Source organism: Coregonus lavaretus (assembly GCF_964263955.1).
Source record: "Coregonus lavaretus genome assembly, chromosome: 31".
Lineage (NCBI taxonomy): Eukaryota > Metazoa > Chordata > Actinopteri > Salmoniformes > Salmonidae > Coregonus > Coregonus lavaretus.
This window is the reverse complement of record NC_140018.1, coordinates 36,889,691-36,909,581: the sequence shown is the minus strand read 5'-3', so window position 1 is coordinate 36,909,581 and position 19,891 is coordinate 36,889,691. Positions and strand designations below refer to the sequence as shown.

The window sequence follows — 19,891 nt, the reverse complement described above, 5'->3', positions numbered from 1 at the left end:
AAACATAATTCCACTTTGACATTATGGGGTAGTGTGTAGGCCAGTGACCAAAAAATCTCAATTTAATCTATTTTAAATTCAGGCTGTAACACAACAAAATGTGGAAAATATCAAGGAGTGTGAATACTTTCTGAAGACACTATCGTATCCTGGGTCCTTTATAGAGCATTTAGTCAACAATACAATGATCCCTTATAAGAGATGAAAAAATGAGCACAGCAAAACATTGTCATAAAATATGTCTTGGATATCCCTTATTTTTCCATTTACCTTCACATTTGAGGTGTGAAAATTGTTTAAAACACAACCACAATACAACATTTTACAGTATCTCAATTGAAAAACTGCATTTAGCAAGTTAACATGTTCAACATGTCTTTAAGACAAAGAATAAAAAAGTATATATTTTTGCAACATAATGTACCTTAAAAATATTAATTAATTAGCTCTTAGCAATAAATATGTTTGTTAATATGAACAACTTCGCAAAAGGCAAAATGTGTCATATAAAAAGCGAGACACCTGTCAAATTTCACCATCAAACAGTTTTGTCGAGTTGACTATGAAGCCCTGTCTGTCCTAAGCAGTGTCAGCAAATGAGTGTGTATACGTTCACCTGGGGTGTAGTCATTAGTGCACAGCACACCGTAGCAAACGGTAGCTAAACATTTTGCAACAAAAACTAGTGTTTCTTATTGGACAAGTTCAGTTTAGACCCTCCCTGTTTCGGCCGTTTGCTTACGATTGGTTCCTAGTGAACCCTTGTCCTGTTCAATGTATTAATTATGTTAATTTTGGGGTTAGGGGGGAGTGAGTATCTTTTCAAAGGAATAACAAAAACACAAACAGGAAATTAGAGGTGCACTGATACTATCGATGATGGTACTCGGTATCAGGCCGATACGGTATCTGTAAATGCTAGCTGATACAAAGTTCAGATACTAAGCTGACATATTGTAGCGGGTATCTTCACTTTAGCCGAGATCATGTCCCACTTCTATAATTATTTTAAAAAGCGTTTAAATATGTTTTTGTGGTATTATTTGTTTGTTGCATTATATTTGGTTGATTAGGAGGTATCGTTGATTGAACTGGGTTAAAGTTATTGTTATGAAAAGTATGTACCGGTACTCGGTGGTATAGGCGATCCTCAATAGAAAGTACTTTGTACTCAGAACGATCAGCAAGAAATGATAACGGACACCTTTATAGGAAATGTATATTACATAAGATATTTGTGCTTCTAAATGAGCTGGCTTTGAGCTGGGGTTGAGTTTGAAAAGTCAATGGAGAGGAAGCATAATCAATCTCTTTCCCCCCCATCTCTTTTTCCCTCCCTTGTTCCTAAAATCCATCGTCCTCGTCTCGGTGCGACAGTATTAGCTGCCTCCTGGGACCACTCAGATGAGGGATGCTGGGCGGTGAGTCCCCCTGCGTCCCATAGTCCAGTTTGGGTGTGGAGGTGTAGCGATGTCCCATCCGACCCATCTGCAGTCCCCTGACGTCCCTGTGCAGGGCGGGGTCGCTGGGGATGGAGCTGAGGCCTGCCATGCCCATGGGGGGGCTGGCCCGGTCCAGGCGGGGGTTGCTGGTGCTGCTGGGGGACTGGGGGTCGGCGCTGAAGTACAGTGTGGAGCTGGACAGGGTGGTACTGGGGCAGAAGTAGGGCTCGGGGCTGTCCCCGAACACTGATTTGCCCTCGGGCGAGCTGCGCTTTAAGGAGTCCGACACCGGCGACTCCAGCGGGCTCTGCATGTCCTCCAGGCTGTCCTCACTCTCCTCCTCGTCAGGTGTCTCGGCGGACGTGGGCTCGTCGCTGGCGCTCTGGAACTCCTCCTTGCAGTCCGAGAGGGGTGCCAGGCCCCGCTTCGTCCCCTGCGATTCAGACACAGAGGCCCCGGAGAACCCGACATAGTTGCCCCCAAACGCTGTGGTAGTCCTGCCACCACCCGTACCCGTGGCCTCTGAGTTACAACAGTACTCGTCCTCGTCCAAGATGGCCACCACGCCGCCGGCGCCATAGGCCCGGTTGATCTTTCCTACGTCGCTCGTTTTTAGTGCCAAGCGAATCAGGAGCCAGTGGTGGTGGCGGCAGAGGCACGAGTTACCCAGCCTGGGACCGCAACTCCCAGGATGCTCCAGGAGGGAGCCGGCCACGCCAGAGAGGGAGAAGCTGCCGTGATTGTGCAGGGAGGAGGGTGCGGCCGGGGGGAGGCTCTTGTCACCTCCCCCACCCCCCAGGGAGTAGGAAGACTCGCCCTGCTCTAGGCCCTCCAGGCAGGTGGAGCCCATGTGGTGGTTGCGGTGGCTGAGGCCATGGCCTTGGGCAATCTCAGTGGACTTGGGGTGGAGGAAGCGGTAGTACAGGACTAGAGAGGTGGCACCTGGAGTAGGGAGAGATAAGAGAGGGGGAGACTTAGAAACACACCCCGTGTGATGCAGAGTGTTTGAATGGACAGTGATGTACAATAATGAACAAATTATAGTATTCATTAAAGGTTAGGGCAGTTAAATGATGGGATTGAAAGTTCCTTATGGGGAACGGTTGGTTGTGTCTGAAGCTTGACGTGGTGCCTTAGATAGACAATGTATCCCTTACAGCCATGAACATGACTAAATCTGTGATATGAGGTTTCTCTGGTAGCAAACATTTGCCCTGAATGAAATCTACATTTGAATTTAAGAAGTACTTGTTTCCTTTTAACACGTAATAGCTTTGACTTTAGCTTTGTAATAGCTTTTTAACATCTTCTTTGTTCTGTGCACAGACATCAGGCATACAGTGGGGGGAAAAAAGTATTTAGTCAGCTACCAATTGTGCAAGTTCTCCCACTTAAAAAGATGAGTGAGGCCTGTAATTTTCATCATAGGTACACGTCAACTATGACAGACAAATTGAGGAAACAAAATCCAGAAAATCACATTGTAGGATTTTTAATGAATTTATTTGCAAATTATGGTGGAAAATAAGTATTTGGTCACCTACAAACAAGCAAGATTTCTGGCTCTCACAGACCTGTAACTTCTTCTTTAAGAGTCTCCTCTGTCCTCCACTCATTACCTGTATTAATGGCACCTGCTTGAACTTGTTATCAGTATAAAAGACACATGTCCACAACCTCAAACAGTCACACTCCAAACTCCACTATGGCCAAGACCAAAGAGCTGTCAAAGGACACCAGAAACAAAATTGTAGACCTGCACCAGGCTGGGAAGACTGAATCTGCAATAGGTAAGCAGCTTGGTTTGAAGAAATCAACTGTGGGAGCAATTATTAGGAAATGGAAGACATACAAGACCACTGATAATCTCCCTCGATCTGGGGCTCCACAAAAGATCTCACCCTGTGGGGTCAAAATGATCACGAATGGTGAGCAAAAATCCCAGAACCACACGAGGGGACCTAGTGAATGACCTGCAGAGAGCTGGGACCAAAGTAACAAAGCCTACCATCAGTAACACACTACGCCGCCAGGGACTCAAATCCTGCAGTGCCAGACGTGTCCCCCTGCTTAAGCCAGTACATGTCCAGGCCCGTCTGAAGTTTGCTAGAGTGCATTTGGATGATCCAGAAGAGGATTGGGAGAATGTCATATGGTCAGATGAAACCAAAATAGAACTTTCTGGTAAAAACTCAACTCGTCGTGTTTGGAGGACAAAGAATGCTGAGTTGCATCCAAAGAACACCATACCTACTGTGAAGCATGGGGGTGGAAACATCATGCTTTGGGGCTGTTTTTCTGCAAAGGGACCAGGACGACTGATCCGTGTAAAGGAAAGAATGAATGGGGCCATGTATCATGAGATTTTGAGTGAAAACCTCCTTCCATCAGCAAGGGCATTGAAGATGAAACGTGGCTGGGTCTTTCAGCATGACAATGATCCCAAACACACCGCCCGGGCAACGAAGGAGTGGCTTTGTAAGAAGCATTTCAAGGTCCTGGAGTGGCCTAGCCAGTCTCCAGATCTCAACCCCATAGAAAATCTTTGGAGGGAGTTGAAAGTCCGTGTTGCCCAGCGACAGCCCCAAAACATCACTGCTCTAGAGGAGATCTGCATGGAGGAATGGGCCAAAATACCAGCAACAGTGTGTGAAAACCTTGTGAAGACTTACAGAAAATGTTTGACCTGTGTCATTGCCAACAAAGGGTATATAACAAAGTATTGAGAAACTTTTGTTATTGACCAAATACTTATTTTCCACCATAATTTGCAAATAAATTCATTAAAAATCCTACAATGTGGTTTTCTGGATTTATTTTTCTTATTTTGTCTCTCATAGTTGACGTGTACCTATGATGAAAATTACAGGCCTCTCTCATCTTTTTAAGTGGGAGAACTTGCACAATTGGTGGCTGACTAAATACTTTTTCCCCCCACTGTAACCAGGGGCTTAAAACTGAATACTACATAATATGGAGTATCCAAAGAGTGACTGACCAAGCAGGAAGCTGCTCAGCACAGCGATAGGGAGGGTCATGCTATCCCATGATTTCTCACTGAGGAAGTCGGACGCTGCCACTAGTAGGGTGGTGTTCTCCAGTAGCATGGCCTATAGGAGAAGAGGTCAGGAGAAGTCATGACGGGACTGAGACAGGGGACAATGGAATGCAAGGACAGAAAGGGTGTGTGTGTGTGCACCTGCAGCTGTGTGTGCGCCCATATAAACATGATTATGAGTATGTGAGTGAACTAATAGGCCCCCCAAAAAAGACAAAACATACAACTCGTCACAAAGACAGGGGTGAACGCATAAGACAACAAATGTCAACAAGCAGCAGGAGATTCAAACAGAACTCAATCAGAATATTCTGCCGCACATTCGATTCAATTCAACAGATCTATACTGTCCCCGAATGGCAGTCCTCGTCCTCCAATTCGTCATACGTACCACGTAGAAGTAGGAAATTGAAACGGAGCTGAATCGGAACATGCACAAAAATCATAATGAATAGAATTCAATTCAACAGACCTATTATCCCCAAGGGGCAATTCAGTGGCAGTGAACCAAATTGATCCTATCCTGAATTCTGTCTTCCTAGCAACTGAATTCTTCCTGGCAACTGGACCTTTTTTGGAACACCATTATTTTTGTCTGTGCAGAAGATCTAGGTGCTGCTGTAGGCCCTCCTTGGTTGGGGACAGAAGCACCAGATCATCAGCAAACAGACATTTGACTTCCGATTCTAGTAGGGTGAGGCCGGGTGCTGCAGTCTGTCTCTCTCTCCAATTAAATTCAAACGGCTGTATTGGCATGGGAAACATATGTTTACATTTCCAAAGCAAGTGAAATAGATAATAAACAAAAGGAATGCCACCTCATTTTGTAGGCAGTGTGCACATAGCCTTTCTTCTCTTGAGAGCCAGGTCTGCCTACGGCTGCCTCCCTCGTTAGCAAGGCTATGCTCACTGAGTCTGTATATAGTCAAAGCGTTCCTTCATTTTGGGTCAGTCACAGTGGTCAGGTATTCTGCCACTGTGTACTCTCTAATTAGGGCCAAATAGCATTCTAGTTTGCTTAGTTTTTTTGTTAATTCTTTCCAATGTGTCAAGTAAGTTTTGTTTTCTCATGATTTGGTTGGGTCTAATTGTGTTGCTGTCCTGGGGCTCTGTGGGGTCTGTTTGTGTTTGTGACCAGCTTGCTTAGGGGACTCTTCTCCAGGTTAATCTCTCTGTAGGTGATGGTTTTGTTATGGAAGGTTTGGGAATCCCTTCCTTTTAGATTGTTGTACAATTGAGTCTCTTTTCTGGATTTTGATAATTAGCGGGCATCGGCCTAATTCTGCTCTGCATGCATTATTTGGTGTTTATGTTGTACATAGAGGATATCTTTCTAGAATTCTGCATGCAGTCTCAATTTGGTATTTGTCCCATTTTGTGAATTATTGGTTGGTGAGTGGACCCCAGACATCACAACCATAAAGGGCAATGGGTTCTATAACTGATTCAAGCATTTTTAGCCAGATCCCCTAATTGGTATGTCAAATTTTATGTTCCTTTTGATGGCATAGAAGGCCCTTCTTGCCTTGTCTCTCAGATTGTTCACAGCTTTGTTGAAGTTACCTGTGGCACTGACGTTTAGGCCGAGGTATGTATTTTAAAAAATGGTGTGCGCTAGGGCAACGTTGTGTAGATGGAATTTGTATTTGTGGTCCTGGCAACTGGACCTTTTTTGGAACACCATTATTTTTGTCTTACTGAGATTTACTGTCAGGGCCCAAATCTGACAGAATCTGTGCAGAAGATCTAGGTGCTGCTGTAGGCCCTCCTTGGTTGGGGACAGAAGCAACAGGTCATCAGCAAACAGTAGACATTTGACTTCCGATTCTAGTAGGGTGAGGCTGGGTGCTGCAGTCTCTCTTGTACGTACCACGTAGAAGCCGGCCATGCGAAAGCGCGAGGGGCCGTCTTTGACGTTGAGGAAGAGGAAGACGTGGACCAATCCCAGCGCAGAGTTGAAGAGGCGCCAGCGCCAGGGGCCGGTGCAGATTTCGGGTTGCTGGGCGACCAGCCAGAAGGACGCCATGAGCCAGTGGAAGCCTGGAGGTCAGCGTAAAAATAGATAGCTAGCTGAGAGTGTATTAGACAGCGGAGCGGCACTGTGGTGGGAATACAGTATGTGTATGTGAGAGTGTGTGTGAGAAAGTAAGTTTGTGTGTGTGCGTGCGTGCGAATACAGCAGGGCCAGAGAGGTATTAGAGCAGAGGAGGCTGTTGGGAGGAGCTATAGGAGGACGGGCTCATTGTAAAGACTGGAATGGAATCAATGGAATGGTATTAAACACATCAAACATATGGAAATCACATTTGACTTCCATTTATTCCATTCCTACCACCAGACTCCTCTGTATTAGAGGTATTGTGCATAGTCATGTAGGTGGACACTGGTTGCCAAGGAATGAGCTTTGAAGGAAAACATGTGTTGCAGTGTGAAGATAGATGCGTTTTATTGATTTTATATAATATATTTATTTATTTATATTTTAACCTGAGGCTTTGTAAATTCGGTATAATGCACGTAGAGGTCAATTGTAGGTCAAATTAGTTTATTATAATTTACAATTTTGATTGGTTGTGCTGTCAGATGATTGTGAAGGATCTCGAATCTGCATTGATGCATTATTTACTACAACCAAGTTCCTTGATGATCAAGGAGTTATAAAACCAACATAATAACACCATTCCATTTTCTCTCTCTCTCCTCCTTTTTTTTCAGAATAAAATGTTATCTAAAATAACAAATTGACAGCATATCAATAATTTCTTTTGGGAAAGTCTGGAGAATATATCTAAGGATAACCAAACAAAATCTGGTGAATGCAGATGCTTCTGAAGCTGAAAATATATAGTGTGGGGAGAGTCTGACTTTCAGGGAAATGGCAGTTAAAAGACAAGTACACTGAATTAAGACTACCAAACGCCAAAAGCCTATTTAGACCCAATCACCATCTCTTCAAAGTGAGTTACTAAATGTATTCCAGTTTGTAACATTCTCTATGAAATGGGCTTTGAAATTGTGTAATTCAATGTCGTGAGCTTTGAAATTATTGATGTATGTCCATTTTAAAGTGGTTAAAATTAATTAACATGTTGATGATGGTAGTATGTTGAACTAAAAATATACATTCATCAGGTTTTTGAAATGTTTGTTTACTTTTTGAAAATACCCCAAAATCTCAAAATTGATAGGTAGATGCAAAAATGGAATTTCAGCCTGTGGTGCCTGGCCTTAACCCCTTTTGCCTGGGCGGAAATGTACAGTGGCTTGCGAAAGTATTCACCCCCCTTGGCATTTTTCCTATTTTGTTGCCTTACAACCTGGAATTAAAATGGATTTTTGGGGGGTTTGTATCATTTGATTTACACAACATGCCTACCACTTTGAAGATGCAAAATATTTTTTTATTTTGAAACAAACAAGAAATAAGACAAAAAAAACAGAAAACTTGAGCATGCATAACTATTCACCCCCCCCAAAGTCAATACTTTGTAGAGCCACCTTTTGCAGCAATTACAGCTGGAAGTCTCTTTGGGTATCTCTATAAGCTTGGCACATCTAGCCACTGGGATTTTTGCCCATTCTTCAAGGCAAAACTGCTTCAGCTCCTTCAAGTTGTATGGGTTCCGCTGGTGTACAGCAATCTTTAAGTCATACCACAGGTCTGGGCTTTGACTAGGCCATTCCAAGACATTTAAATGTTTCCCCTTAAACCACTCGAGTGTTGCTTTAGCAGTATGCCTAGGGTCATTGTCTTGCTGGAAGGTGAACCGCCGTCCCAGTCTCAAATCTCTGGAAGACTGAAACAGGTTTCCCTTAAGAATTTCTCTGTATTTATCGCCATCCATCATTCCTTTAATTCTGACCAGTTTCCCAGTCCCTGCCGATGATGGCCAAAAAGCTCAATTTTAGTCTCATCTGACCAGAGTACCTTCTTCCATATGTTTGGGGAGTCTCCCACATGCCTTTTGGCGAACACCAAATGTGTTTGCTTATTTTTTCTTTATGTAATGGCTTTTTTCTGGTCACTCTTCCATAAAGCCCAGCTCTGTGGAGTGTACGGCTTAAAGTGGTCCTATGGACAGATACTCCAATCTCCGCTGTGGAGCTTTGCAGCTCCTTCAGGGTTATCTTTGGTCTATTTGTTGTTGCCTCTCTGTTCTGTACTTCTCCACAACTTTGTCCCTGACCTGTTTGGAGAGCTCCTTGGTCTTCTGGGGCCTTTCAGAACAGGTGTATATATACTGAGATTGCGCACAGGTGGACTTTATTTAACTAATGTTGTGACTACTGAAGGTAATTGGTTGCATCAGATCTTATTTAGGGGCTTCATAGCAAAGGGGGTGAATACATATGCACGCACCACTTTTCCATTATATATTTTGTCTAATTTTTTTAAACAAGCTCTTTTTTTCATTTCACTTCACCAATTTGGACTATTTTGTGTATGTCCATTCCATGAAATCCAAATAAAAATCTATTTAAATTACAGGTTGTAATACAACAAAATAGGAAAAACGCTAAGGGGGATGAATACTTTTGCAAGGCACTGTAATTAGCCTAATAAAAAAATCACCATAAAAATCTGTCAGTTTAAGCTAGAGATATATTTTTGCATTGGATGTGTCTCAATCCACCACATCCGCCTTTGTAACACTTCCTGAAAAATGGTATTCTCACAGAATTGTCTGTAGCGGCCGAACGGTTTGGCCTACAAACTATTATTACATTTACATTTGAGTAATTTAGCAGACGCTCTTATCCACAGCGACTTACAGTTAGTGAGTGCATACATTTTCGTACTGGTCCCCCTTGGGAAACGAACCCAGAACCCTGGCGTTGCAAGTGCCATGCTCTACCAACTGAGCTACACGGGACTACATGGGGTGTATTCAGTGAGGTGAAACATTCAGTGTTGCAGATAGAAATGTAATAGAGTTGACACTAAACCTCATGACAGACAACCCATATGTTTTACAAAGTATTTGTTCTACAGTATACAATACATTTCTATGGGTATGTTGCACCCACAAACCCTACCCATAGTGCTGTACTACTAACACTGGAGTATTGTAGGAAATAAACAAACGCTGATAAAGAGAAAAGTGCAGAACCACAACGAAAAAAGGTTAAACCTTATAGGCTATGGTCTAACAATATACTCTTTAACTCAATACCAACATAAATGTTTAACTCAGAAGCAATAAATTACATTTTATATATGTGTGACCATCAGATTTTACGTAAAGCTACTTACCGTTAATGTTGTATAAAACAACTATAGATCTAAATGTATAGAATACAAAAGATTCAACTGAATTCTCTCTATATGAATGACAGAAATTAAGGATAGAAGAGAAGATGCATATAATGTAGGATATTATGGGGCTTATAAAGGGCTTACAATGTTTTAAAAGACACATGGCCTTCTAGGTAATAGTGACGAACAAATACTGTACATATGGCTCAGTCTTTTCTGTTTCTATCTACGTGGGCTGGCACACGTGTCTGACTGGGGTGGCTCCGGCGGACCTGCTCTCACCTGCGGCCAAAGCCAGGCCACTGGTACTTTTCAGCTGACATTTACATAACAATGGCCAACTGTGGACTTTAACACCTTCTCACAAAGCAACTGTTTTGATAATGCAGAGATTGTTGATTATGCTACTACTGTCAGCACTAGCTATGGAAACACAATTTCCCTAGTTTACATAAGGGCGTATACACTAGTGGAACACTGGTGTTACAATCGAAAAACAGTATACTGTACAAATACTGCACAAGTGGGCTTCATTCGGATATCCAATAAGGATCTAGGTCACCAACCTAGACTACCTCTAAATAACAGTTAGCTTGGAGGTAATTTCTCCCATTCGGTCTGTATCGATAAAACAGTTCATCTTCTGTAACAACCAAGTACTAGATGTTCTCTAGTTAGAGGATTTGATCCCAGGCTCAGTGTTCTCATGTACAGAAATATTCACTGATAAAGTTCCCAGGTCAGTTTTTCATGTCAGAGGAGGGGTGTGGTTATCGGACAAAGGGGAGGGGTTAAAATTATTATTATTTATTATTATTATTATTATTATTATTACTATTATGACCCCGCTATGGAAAGATGAGACTCTCACGAACACAATGGTGTTCTCCGTTTTGCTCAACGACCCCCACAAGCGCCTTGGGACTCGTCTGAAGTCGGTACAGCCGATCTGCCAACATATGTCTGTAGCGTCCAAACAGTTTGGGCTACACACTAATATGACCCCTCTGTGTAAAGGTGAGACTCTCACGAACACGTACATGTTGTTTTGCTCTAGGACGCCCACAGGCCTCACAAGACACATCTGAAGGTCCGCCGGTACCAGTTGAAAATATGTATGGAAGTATACAGTATATGGAGACTAATCTTACTTATATCTCTCAGATATAGGATAGACATTTCAGAACAAACTCCCATTAGATTATTTGGGGGGACTATCTGTTGTTCCATGTAGTGAATCTGTTATTCAATGCATTTGTATGGGCTAATAGCAGTAAGGCCAAAAATATATTTTTATTAAATAACTTTGTTATATACATTTTTTATACTCCAAGGGCTCTTAAAATTCAAAATTAAATAGAAAAATTATCCTTGGTATGATCTTCTTAAAGCTTTTAAACATTGAAGGTCTCTTCCCTATCTCGTACCTTTTTCATTCGATCACGCCGACCAGAACCAAACTGTGCTTTTTTATTAAATAACTTTGTTATATACATTTTTTATACTCCAAGGGCTCTTAAAATTCAAAATTAAATAGAAAAATTATCCTTGGTATGATCTTCTTAAAGCTTTTAAACATTGAAGGTCTCTTCCCTATCTCGTACCTTGCATCTTTTTTTCACATTGGCCTTTTCAGCACGGTTCCAGCAACTATGGAGGGTGCCAGCTCAGTACAGCTTAGTTTGGCTTGGCTCGGTTTTGCTCAGTAGTGTGAAAAGCCCTCTTGTTTCTCCAGCTGTTTCTCTCTCTCTCTCTCTCTCTCTCTCTCTCTCTCCTCTCTCTCTCTCTCTCTCTCTCTCTCTCTCTCTCTCTCTCTCTCTCTCTCTCTCTCTCTCTCTCTCTCTCTCTCTCTCTCTCTCTCTCTCTCTCTCTCTCTCTCTCTCTCTCTCTCTCCTCTCTCTCTCTCTCTCTCTCTCTCTCTCTCTCTCTCTCTCTCTCTCTCTCTCTCTCTCTCTCTCTCTCTCTCTCTCTCTCTCTCTCTCTCTCTCTCTCTCTCTCTCTCTCTCTCTCTCTCTCTCTCTCTCTCTCTCTCTCTCTCTCTCTCTCTCTCTCTCTCTCTCTCTCTCTCTCTCTCTCTCTCTCTCTCTCTCTCTCTCTCTCTCTCTCTCTCTCTCTCTCTCTCTCTCTCTCTCTCTCTCTCTCTCTCTCTCTCTCTCTCTCTCTCTCTCTCTCTCTCTCTCTCTCTCTCTCTCACCTGCCACTCCGCAGGTCCACCAGTGGAAGTAGCGGGCAAAGGACATGAGGCTGGCCACTCGGGCACCCAGCATGCCCGCCCTCCACAGCAGCTGGCACAGCAGGGCGGCCGGGGGCATGGCCAGATGGCCCGGGCGGATCAGGCAGCACGCCCGGCTGAACAGCACCAGCGCCCAGGACAGCGATAGCAGGCATAGGCCCGCACACACCGCTACTGTGGAAGGGTGGGGAAGGGAGTGGGGGGAGAGAGAGAGAAAGAAATGTAAGACATTTTTTACAGTATACAGACATTTTTGGGTACAAAAATGACAAGGGTATTTACTAAGAAAATGGCATGTATAGTAATAACCAATATTTTCTAAGTGACCGACTATAACCGGCTATCATTTTGCTTCTCAACAAGGGTCCCAGCCTAATTATATACGTCTATGGTCCCAGATGAGCTGGCACGATCTGATGGACAGTACAGTTTGCTGCGATTCCAATGAACATTTCTGAACACCAAAAATTCAGAAATTTCCATCCCCAACTACAACATTTTCCGTCTAGATAGAACTGCCAAAGGGGGTGGAGTTGCAATCTACTGTAGAGATAGCCTGCAGAGCTCTATCATACTATCCAGGTCTGTGCCCAAACAGTTTGAGCTCCTACTTCTAAAAATCCACCTTTCCAGAAATAAGTCTCTCACTGTTGCCGCTTGCTACATTTTCATTTTACATTTTCATCATTTAACAGACGCTCTTATCCAGAGAGACTTACAAATTGGTGCATTCACCTTATGATAGCCAGTGGGACAACCACTTTACAATATATCAAATTATTATTATTGTTATAAAAAAAAATTTTTTGGTGGGGTAGGGGGAGGGTAGAAGGATTACTTTTATCCTATCCCAGACCCCCCTCAGCCCCCAGCTGTTTTCTGGACACCATATGTGAATTGATTGCCCCCCATCTATCCTCAGAGTTCGTACTGCTTGGTGACCTAAACTGGGATATGCTTAACACCCCAGCCGTCCTACAATCTAAACTAGATGCCCTCAATCTCACACAAATTATCAAGGAACCTTCCAGGTACAACCCTAAATCCGTTAACATGGGCACCCTTATAGATATCATCCTGACTAACTTACCCTCTAAATACACCTCCGCTGTCTTCAACCAGGATCTCAGCGATCACTGCCTTATTGCCTGCGTCCGTAATGGGTCCGCGGTCAAACAACCACCCCTCAAACGCTCCCTAAAACACTTTAGCGAGCAGGCCTTCCTAATTGACCTGGCCCAGGTATCCTGGATGGATATCGATCTCATTCCGTCAGTAGAGGATGCCTGGTTGTTCTTTAAAAGTGCTTTCCTCTCAATCTTAAATAAGCATACCCCATTCAAAAAATTCAAAACTAAGAACAGATATAGCCCCTGGTTCTCCTCAGACTTGACTGACCTTGACCAGCACAAAAACATTCTGTGGCGTATTGCATTAGCATCGAATAGCCCCCGCAATATGCAACTTTTCAGGGAAGTTAGGAACCAATATACACAAGCAGTTAGGAAAGCAAAGGCTAGCTTTTTCAAACAAAAATGTGCATCCTGTAGCACTAACTCCAAAAAGTTTTGGGACACTGTAAAGTCCATGGAGAATAAGAGCACCTCCTCCCAGCTGCCCACTGCACTGAGGCTAAGAAACACTATCACCACCGATAAATCTACAATAATCGAGAATTTCAACAAGCATTTTGCTACGGCTGGCCATGCTTTCCACCTGGCTACAACTACCCAGGTCACCAGCTCTGCACCCTCCGCTGCAACTTGCCCATGCCTCCCCCGCTTCTCCTTCACACAAATTCAGATAGCTGATGTTCTGAAAGAGCTGCAAAATCTGGACCCCTACAAATCACCTGGGCTAGACAATCTGGACCCATTCTTTCTAAAATTAGCCGCCGAAATTGTCGCAACCCCTATTACTAGCCTGTTCAACCTCTCTTTCGTAATGTCTGAGATCCCCAGAGATTGGAAAGCTGCCACGGTCATCCCCCTCTTCAAAGGGGGTGACACTCTAGATCCAAACTGTTACAGACCTATATCCATCCTGCCCTGCCTTTCGAAAGTTTTAGAAAGCCAAGTTAACAAACAGATCACCGACCATTTTGAATCACACCGTACCTTCTCCGCTATGCAATCCGGTTTCCGAGCTGGTCATGGGTGCACCTCAGCCACGCTCAAGGTCCTAAACGATATTATAACCACGATCGATAATAGACAGTACTGTGCAGCCGTCTTCATCGTCCTGGCTAGGGCTTTTGACTCTGTCAACCACCGCATTCTTATTGGCAGACTAAATAGCCTTGGTTTTTCAAATGACTGCTTCGCCTGGTTCACCAACTACTTCTTAGATAGAGTTCAATGTGTCAAATCGGAGGGCCTGTTGTCTGGACCTATGGCAGTCTCTATGGGGGTGCCACAGGGTTTAATTCTTGGGCCGACTCTTTTCTCTGTGTTTATCAATGATGTCGCTCTTGCTGCTGGTGATTCTCAGAACCACCTCTACGCAGACGACACCATTTTGTATAAATCTGGCCCTTCATTGGACACTGTGTTAACAAACCTCCAAACGAGCTTCAATGCCATACAACACTCCTTCCGTAGCCTCCGACTGCTCTTAAACACAAGTAAAACTAAATGCATGCTCTTCAATCGAACACTGCTGGCACCCGCCCACCCGACTAGAATCACTACTCTTGACGGGTCTGACCTAGAGTATGTGGACAACTACAAATACCTAGGTGTCTGGTTAGACTGTAAACTCTCCTTCCAGACTCACATTAAGCATCTCCAATCCAAAGTTAAATCTAGAATCAGCTTCCTATTTCGCAACAAAGCCTCCTTCACTCATGCTGCCAAACATGCCCTCGTAAAACTGACTATCCTACCGATCCTTGACTTCGGCGATGTCATTTACAAAATAGCCTCCAACACTCTACTCAGCAAATTGGATGTAGTCTATCACAGTGCCATCCGTTTTGTCACTAAAGCCCCATATACTACCCACCACTGTGACCTGTACGCTCTTGTTGGCTGGTCCTCACTACATATTCGTCGCCAAACCCACTGGCTCCAGGCCATCTATAAATCACTGCTAGGCAAATCCCCGCCTTATCTTAGCTCATTGGTCACCATAGCAACACCCACCCGTAGTATGCGCTCCAGCAGGTATATCTCATTGGTCATCCCCAAAGCCAACACCTCCTTTGGCCGCCATTCCTTCCAGTTCTCTGCTGCCAATGACTGGAACAAACTACAAAAATCTCTGAAGCTGGAGACTCTTATCTCCCTCACTAACTTTAAGCATCAGTTGTCAGAGCACCTTACCGATCACTGCACCTGTACACAGCCCATCTGAAATTAGCCCACCCAACTACCTCATCCCCATATTGTTATTTATTTTGCTCATTTGCACCCCAGTATCTCTATTTGCACATCATCTTTTGCACATCTATCATTCCAGTGTTAATACTAATTGTAATTATTTTGCACTATGGCCTATTTATTGCCTTACCTCCATAACTTGCTACATTTGCACACACTGTATATATATTTTCTGTTGTATTTTTGACTTTATGTTTGTTTTACCCCATATGTTACTCTGTGTTGTTGTTTTTATCGAACTGCTTTGCTTTATCTTGGCCAGGTCGCAGTTGTAAATGAGAACTTGTTCTCAACTGGCTTACCTGGTTAAATAAAGGTTAAATAAATAAAAATAAATGTACAATGACGGCCTTCACCGGCCAAACCCGGACGACGCTTGGCCAATTGTGCCCCGCCCTATGTGACTCCCAATCACGGCCGGTTGTGATACAGCCTGGAATCGAACCAGGGGGTCTGTAGTGATGCCTCAAGCACTGAGATGCAGTGCCTTAGACCACTGCGCCACTCGGGAGCCCAAGTATAAACTACAAACTTGTGGATCATAATTAACAAGATCACATGGATGGGACCTGATCCTAGATTAGCACTCCTACTATGAATACCGGCCTACTAAGAGATGGTAACATTTTAATTATTACATAGTAATTAATTACATATGATTCAGGCTACATGTTTATTTCTTCGTAATTAATTAAATTAAGCATCACCTGGGTACAGTGATGTCTTACCCGGGGAGTCGAGTTCCACGTCAGTGACAGCTAAGATGTAGGTCTGCAGCAGGGTCTGAGGGAGGGTGAGTACCAGGGCCTCCAACAGGCGGAGGGCGGACACATCGGCCTGCTGCATCACAGCCGCCCCGAGCTCCCCCGCAGTACCCTGCATGTCCCATACGGACATCATGCAGTCCCACAACCTGCCAGAAGGAGGAGACAAAGACCAATGGCTAAGATAGAGCTGGTGCAATGGGGGCAGAGCTAGAAGGTAGTTGGTTTTGTATGGTGGATGTGTATGATGATATGTGTTCGTGGAATTGTGTGTCTGCAATTTAGATATGTAGAATTCTAAAGATTCTCTACACAGAAAATGCAAAGATTTTAGGTTTAATGATGTAAACCTCTCAAGGTAACCTCTAACGCCCATCACTTCCGGTATACTACTAGAGGGCAAATAGGATAGCAGATCTTATTAATCCAACTAAGTAAATCAGTGGCTGGTTTCAAAATGATTGTTACTTTGAATTACTCAAAGCAACTGCTCCGTCAATTTCTAATTCTGAGGCAGATTGCTCTGTTGTCACGGTCCTGTTCATTAAGGCACACTAACAAAACGTTCTAAAACATTTTGCCACAGAAAACAAAAGCGGCCATTTCTAATTGGTCAAGTTCAGCTAGTACCTCCACATTTCAATCAGTTTTCTTACATTTTGTGCCTATCGAACACACCCAGGTGTAGCCATTGTTCAGGTGGGCTCACCTTTGGAAGATGCCCAGTTGCAACACATGTGTGAGGGTCAGGAACCAATAGTGGTCTTCCCCGTCGTCACGGTACCACCTGAGACTCAACACCTGGACCAGTATCCCCGGCAACAGGAAGGTGAGGGTCATCCCCGCCCACTGCGTTTCCTCATTCCATAGGTAGAATCCTACACAGTAGATCTCTTTATAGATCACACACACAAAGAGGGAAGAAATAGGTATGTTATATAATAATAATAATAATAATAAATGTATATCAATGTAATCCGTGTACTACAAGGTCTATTTACCTACATACAGAATATTTTTGGTTTCATTCTATGGCGCCTCATGTTCTAAAACCATTGTTTCATATTTGAAGGTGTCTCCGACTTACTTTTGGTTACACTCTGTACAGTCTATGGTGGGAGTGAATGGTGATACATTCCATTGCACACAAGGCCAGCCACATAAATAAACGAGTGAGTGAGGTGAGTGACTTAGTGAGTGGGGGCTGGATAAATGAATGAATGGTATATTTGGAAACAATCCCCTCGCCTTTATTTCACACTAAAAACAGACATGTCAAAGCCATATCAAATGTATTGATTATCATTAATTAAATGCTATTCATGTGTATGCCTCTTGACCACAAACTTGGCAAGCTCTTGATAACTAGATAATGATTATTTCTGTCTTATCCATCTGGACTGGCTGTCTCTGTTGGTGGGGCCCTAGAGAGGCTCTCAGGCTTAGTTTATTTGGATCCCCATTAGCTACTACACATGCAGCAGGTCCTCTTCCTGGGGTCAACATAAAACGTACAAATACATGACAAAGTACAGAACGGTTATAAACAAGAACATAAGATATTACATTAAATTCCCCCCAAAATAAATATGAGTTATATATTGAAGGCACAGTAGTTTTATCCGGTGAAAGCCATCTGTGTGGAGGCCAAAGTTGCTTCGCGCGCAGTCAGTCGCCTTTGCTGGGGCTCTTTGTCTTTTGCTACTGCCCTTCTCCATTGGGTTTTCACAACCACAAAGTCAACATTTTCTATATCGTAAAAATGTATGAAAACAAAAATTAGCTTTTTCGTCTTAATTTCAGTTTAGGGTTAGCAGTGTGATTAAGGTTAGGGTCAAGGTCAGGGTTAAAATCAAATAGGAGGGCTTTATGACTTTGTGGCTGTGGTAACTAGTGACGACCTTGTCATTGCTCTGCTTACTCAGGGCTATTCACACAAGGATGTACCGCGCCCGTTTCCCGAACAACGGTGCGGAGGAGACCTAATCTCCTAGGTGCCCTTCGACTGACCCGCGTGTGATATGCATACAAAATCAAACATCACCAAATCGATTTTTCTTATTATCGGTATTAATTGCGACATGCATGTTGATTGAATGTAGTTAGCAGAGATGATTGGCCAGGCCAGTACAGTAGCTAAATTGGGTTTTCTAAACTAGTCAAAAGCTGTCACAGACCGCATGACTTTATCGTACATTTTGAGAAGGCACACTCGGTAGAAATAAAGGCTAGCCTTCAACTTAAAAGACCACAATGAAACTGGCTATTCACTTATTGAGAATTAAACAGAAAGGTTGGTGGTAATTTGTGCAATGTTACCGGGACACATTAACGTATCCATTTACAGTAGCTAGCTAATGTGGCTAACGTTACTCGGCTAACGTTAGCCAAGTGATGCTGAACTGTCCCTGAATTAGCAAGCCATAGACGTGTAGCTAGCTAAATACGCATTCCATGAAGTCCATAATACAACATTTCCCCGAAAAACCACTCTACCATTGCATATAACTAATTGAAGATCACTAACGCAGTCCAACCAAGGCTTGACTGAACGTGATGTGAATGTTTATTTGCAGAATACTACAGTGGCTAGGCTACTGAAGCATTTGGTATCCACTTACGCGCGGTTCTTTCAGCCAGTATCACCAGCCCGGACACACCGAAAAGGATAGCCTGGCACCACGCAATCCAGCACCCACTCCGAGCCGCCATTGGCATCATATGGGCGACAGGCCCAGTGGATATCATGATATGAAGACTTGGGCGCCGCGGGAACCAGCCGGGGACATTATTATTGTCATCCTTCTCCCTTGGTGGATCCGTTACCTACCAGTACTCGTCCTCCTGGCTGGCTCCCAGTCAAAAATATCTGACGTCACTGCAATTTTTAAAGAGGTAGTACACTACACAGTACAGGAGGTATTGTTCAAACTCACCATGGTCACATTGATGGTGACACATTACACCGTTTCATGTAGTGGCTATCCTGACTTATAATCATCCATATCACACAAATCTAGGGATATAATACCTTGGGTGCTCTGCCTCTGAGAAAACACTCAGGAAAGAAAGATACACTTTAACCCAAACACTAATTTAAACACTCATTAACTGAAACAATAATTTCACTACCACCTCCTAAGGATGAGGATAATGAGAGGGGCACAGGGTGGGTGGGTCACACAGACAGTGAACCTACAGTGACTTCAGACAACCTGCGTGTGTGTGTTAGTGGTGTGCGGGCAACCGCCCGACTATACACTGAGTGTACAAAACGCACCCCCTTTTCCCTCAGAACAGCCTCAATTCGTCGGGGCATGGACTCCACAAGGTGTCAAAAGCATTCCACAGGGACGCTGGCCCATGTTGACGCCAATGCTTCCCACAGTCCATTCTTAATACACACGGGAAACTGTCACAGCAGTGTTGCAGTTCTTGACACACTCAAACCGGTGCGCCTGGCACCTACTACCATACCCCATTCAAAGTCACTTAAATATTTTGTCTTGCCCATTCACCCTCTGAATGGCACACATACAAAATGCATGTCTCAATTCAAGGCTTAAAAATCCTTAATTAACCTGTCTCCTTCACTTCATCTACACTGATTGAAGTGGATTTAACCGGTGACATTAATAAGGGATAGCTTTCAACTTTTTTATGAACAACACCTGGGGTGTGTTCATATATTCACTCTGGAGTGCCAGAGTGCGCTCAGAGTGTGCTATGGGCGTTCATAAATTCAGAACGTTGTCCG

At 43.6% G+C, this 19,891-nt stretch overlaps 1 protein-coding gene across 1 annotated transcript; it reads right to left on the bottom strand.

The window, feature by feature from the left end:
* Positions 1 to 1,180: 1,180 nt before the first annotated feature.
* Positions 1,181 to 18,882, bottom strand: LOC311106686 (XK-related protein 5-like; the record flags this gene model as incomplete). The annotated part of the gene is made up of 7 exons (XM_084149080.1): positions 1,181 to 2,384; positions 4,441 to 4,552; positions 6,371 to 6,540; positions 11,952 to 12,164; positions 16,099 to 16,283; positions 16,844 to 17,027; positions 18,756 to 18,882. 7 exons carry the CDS (start codon positions 18,880 to 18,882, stop codon positions 1,345 to 1,347), a joined length of 2,031 nt encoding a protein of 676 aa, XP_084005206.1. The 3' UTR covers positions 1,181 to 1,344.
* Positions 18,883 to 19,891: the final 1,009 nt, after the last annotated feature.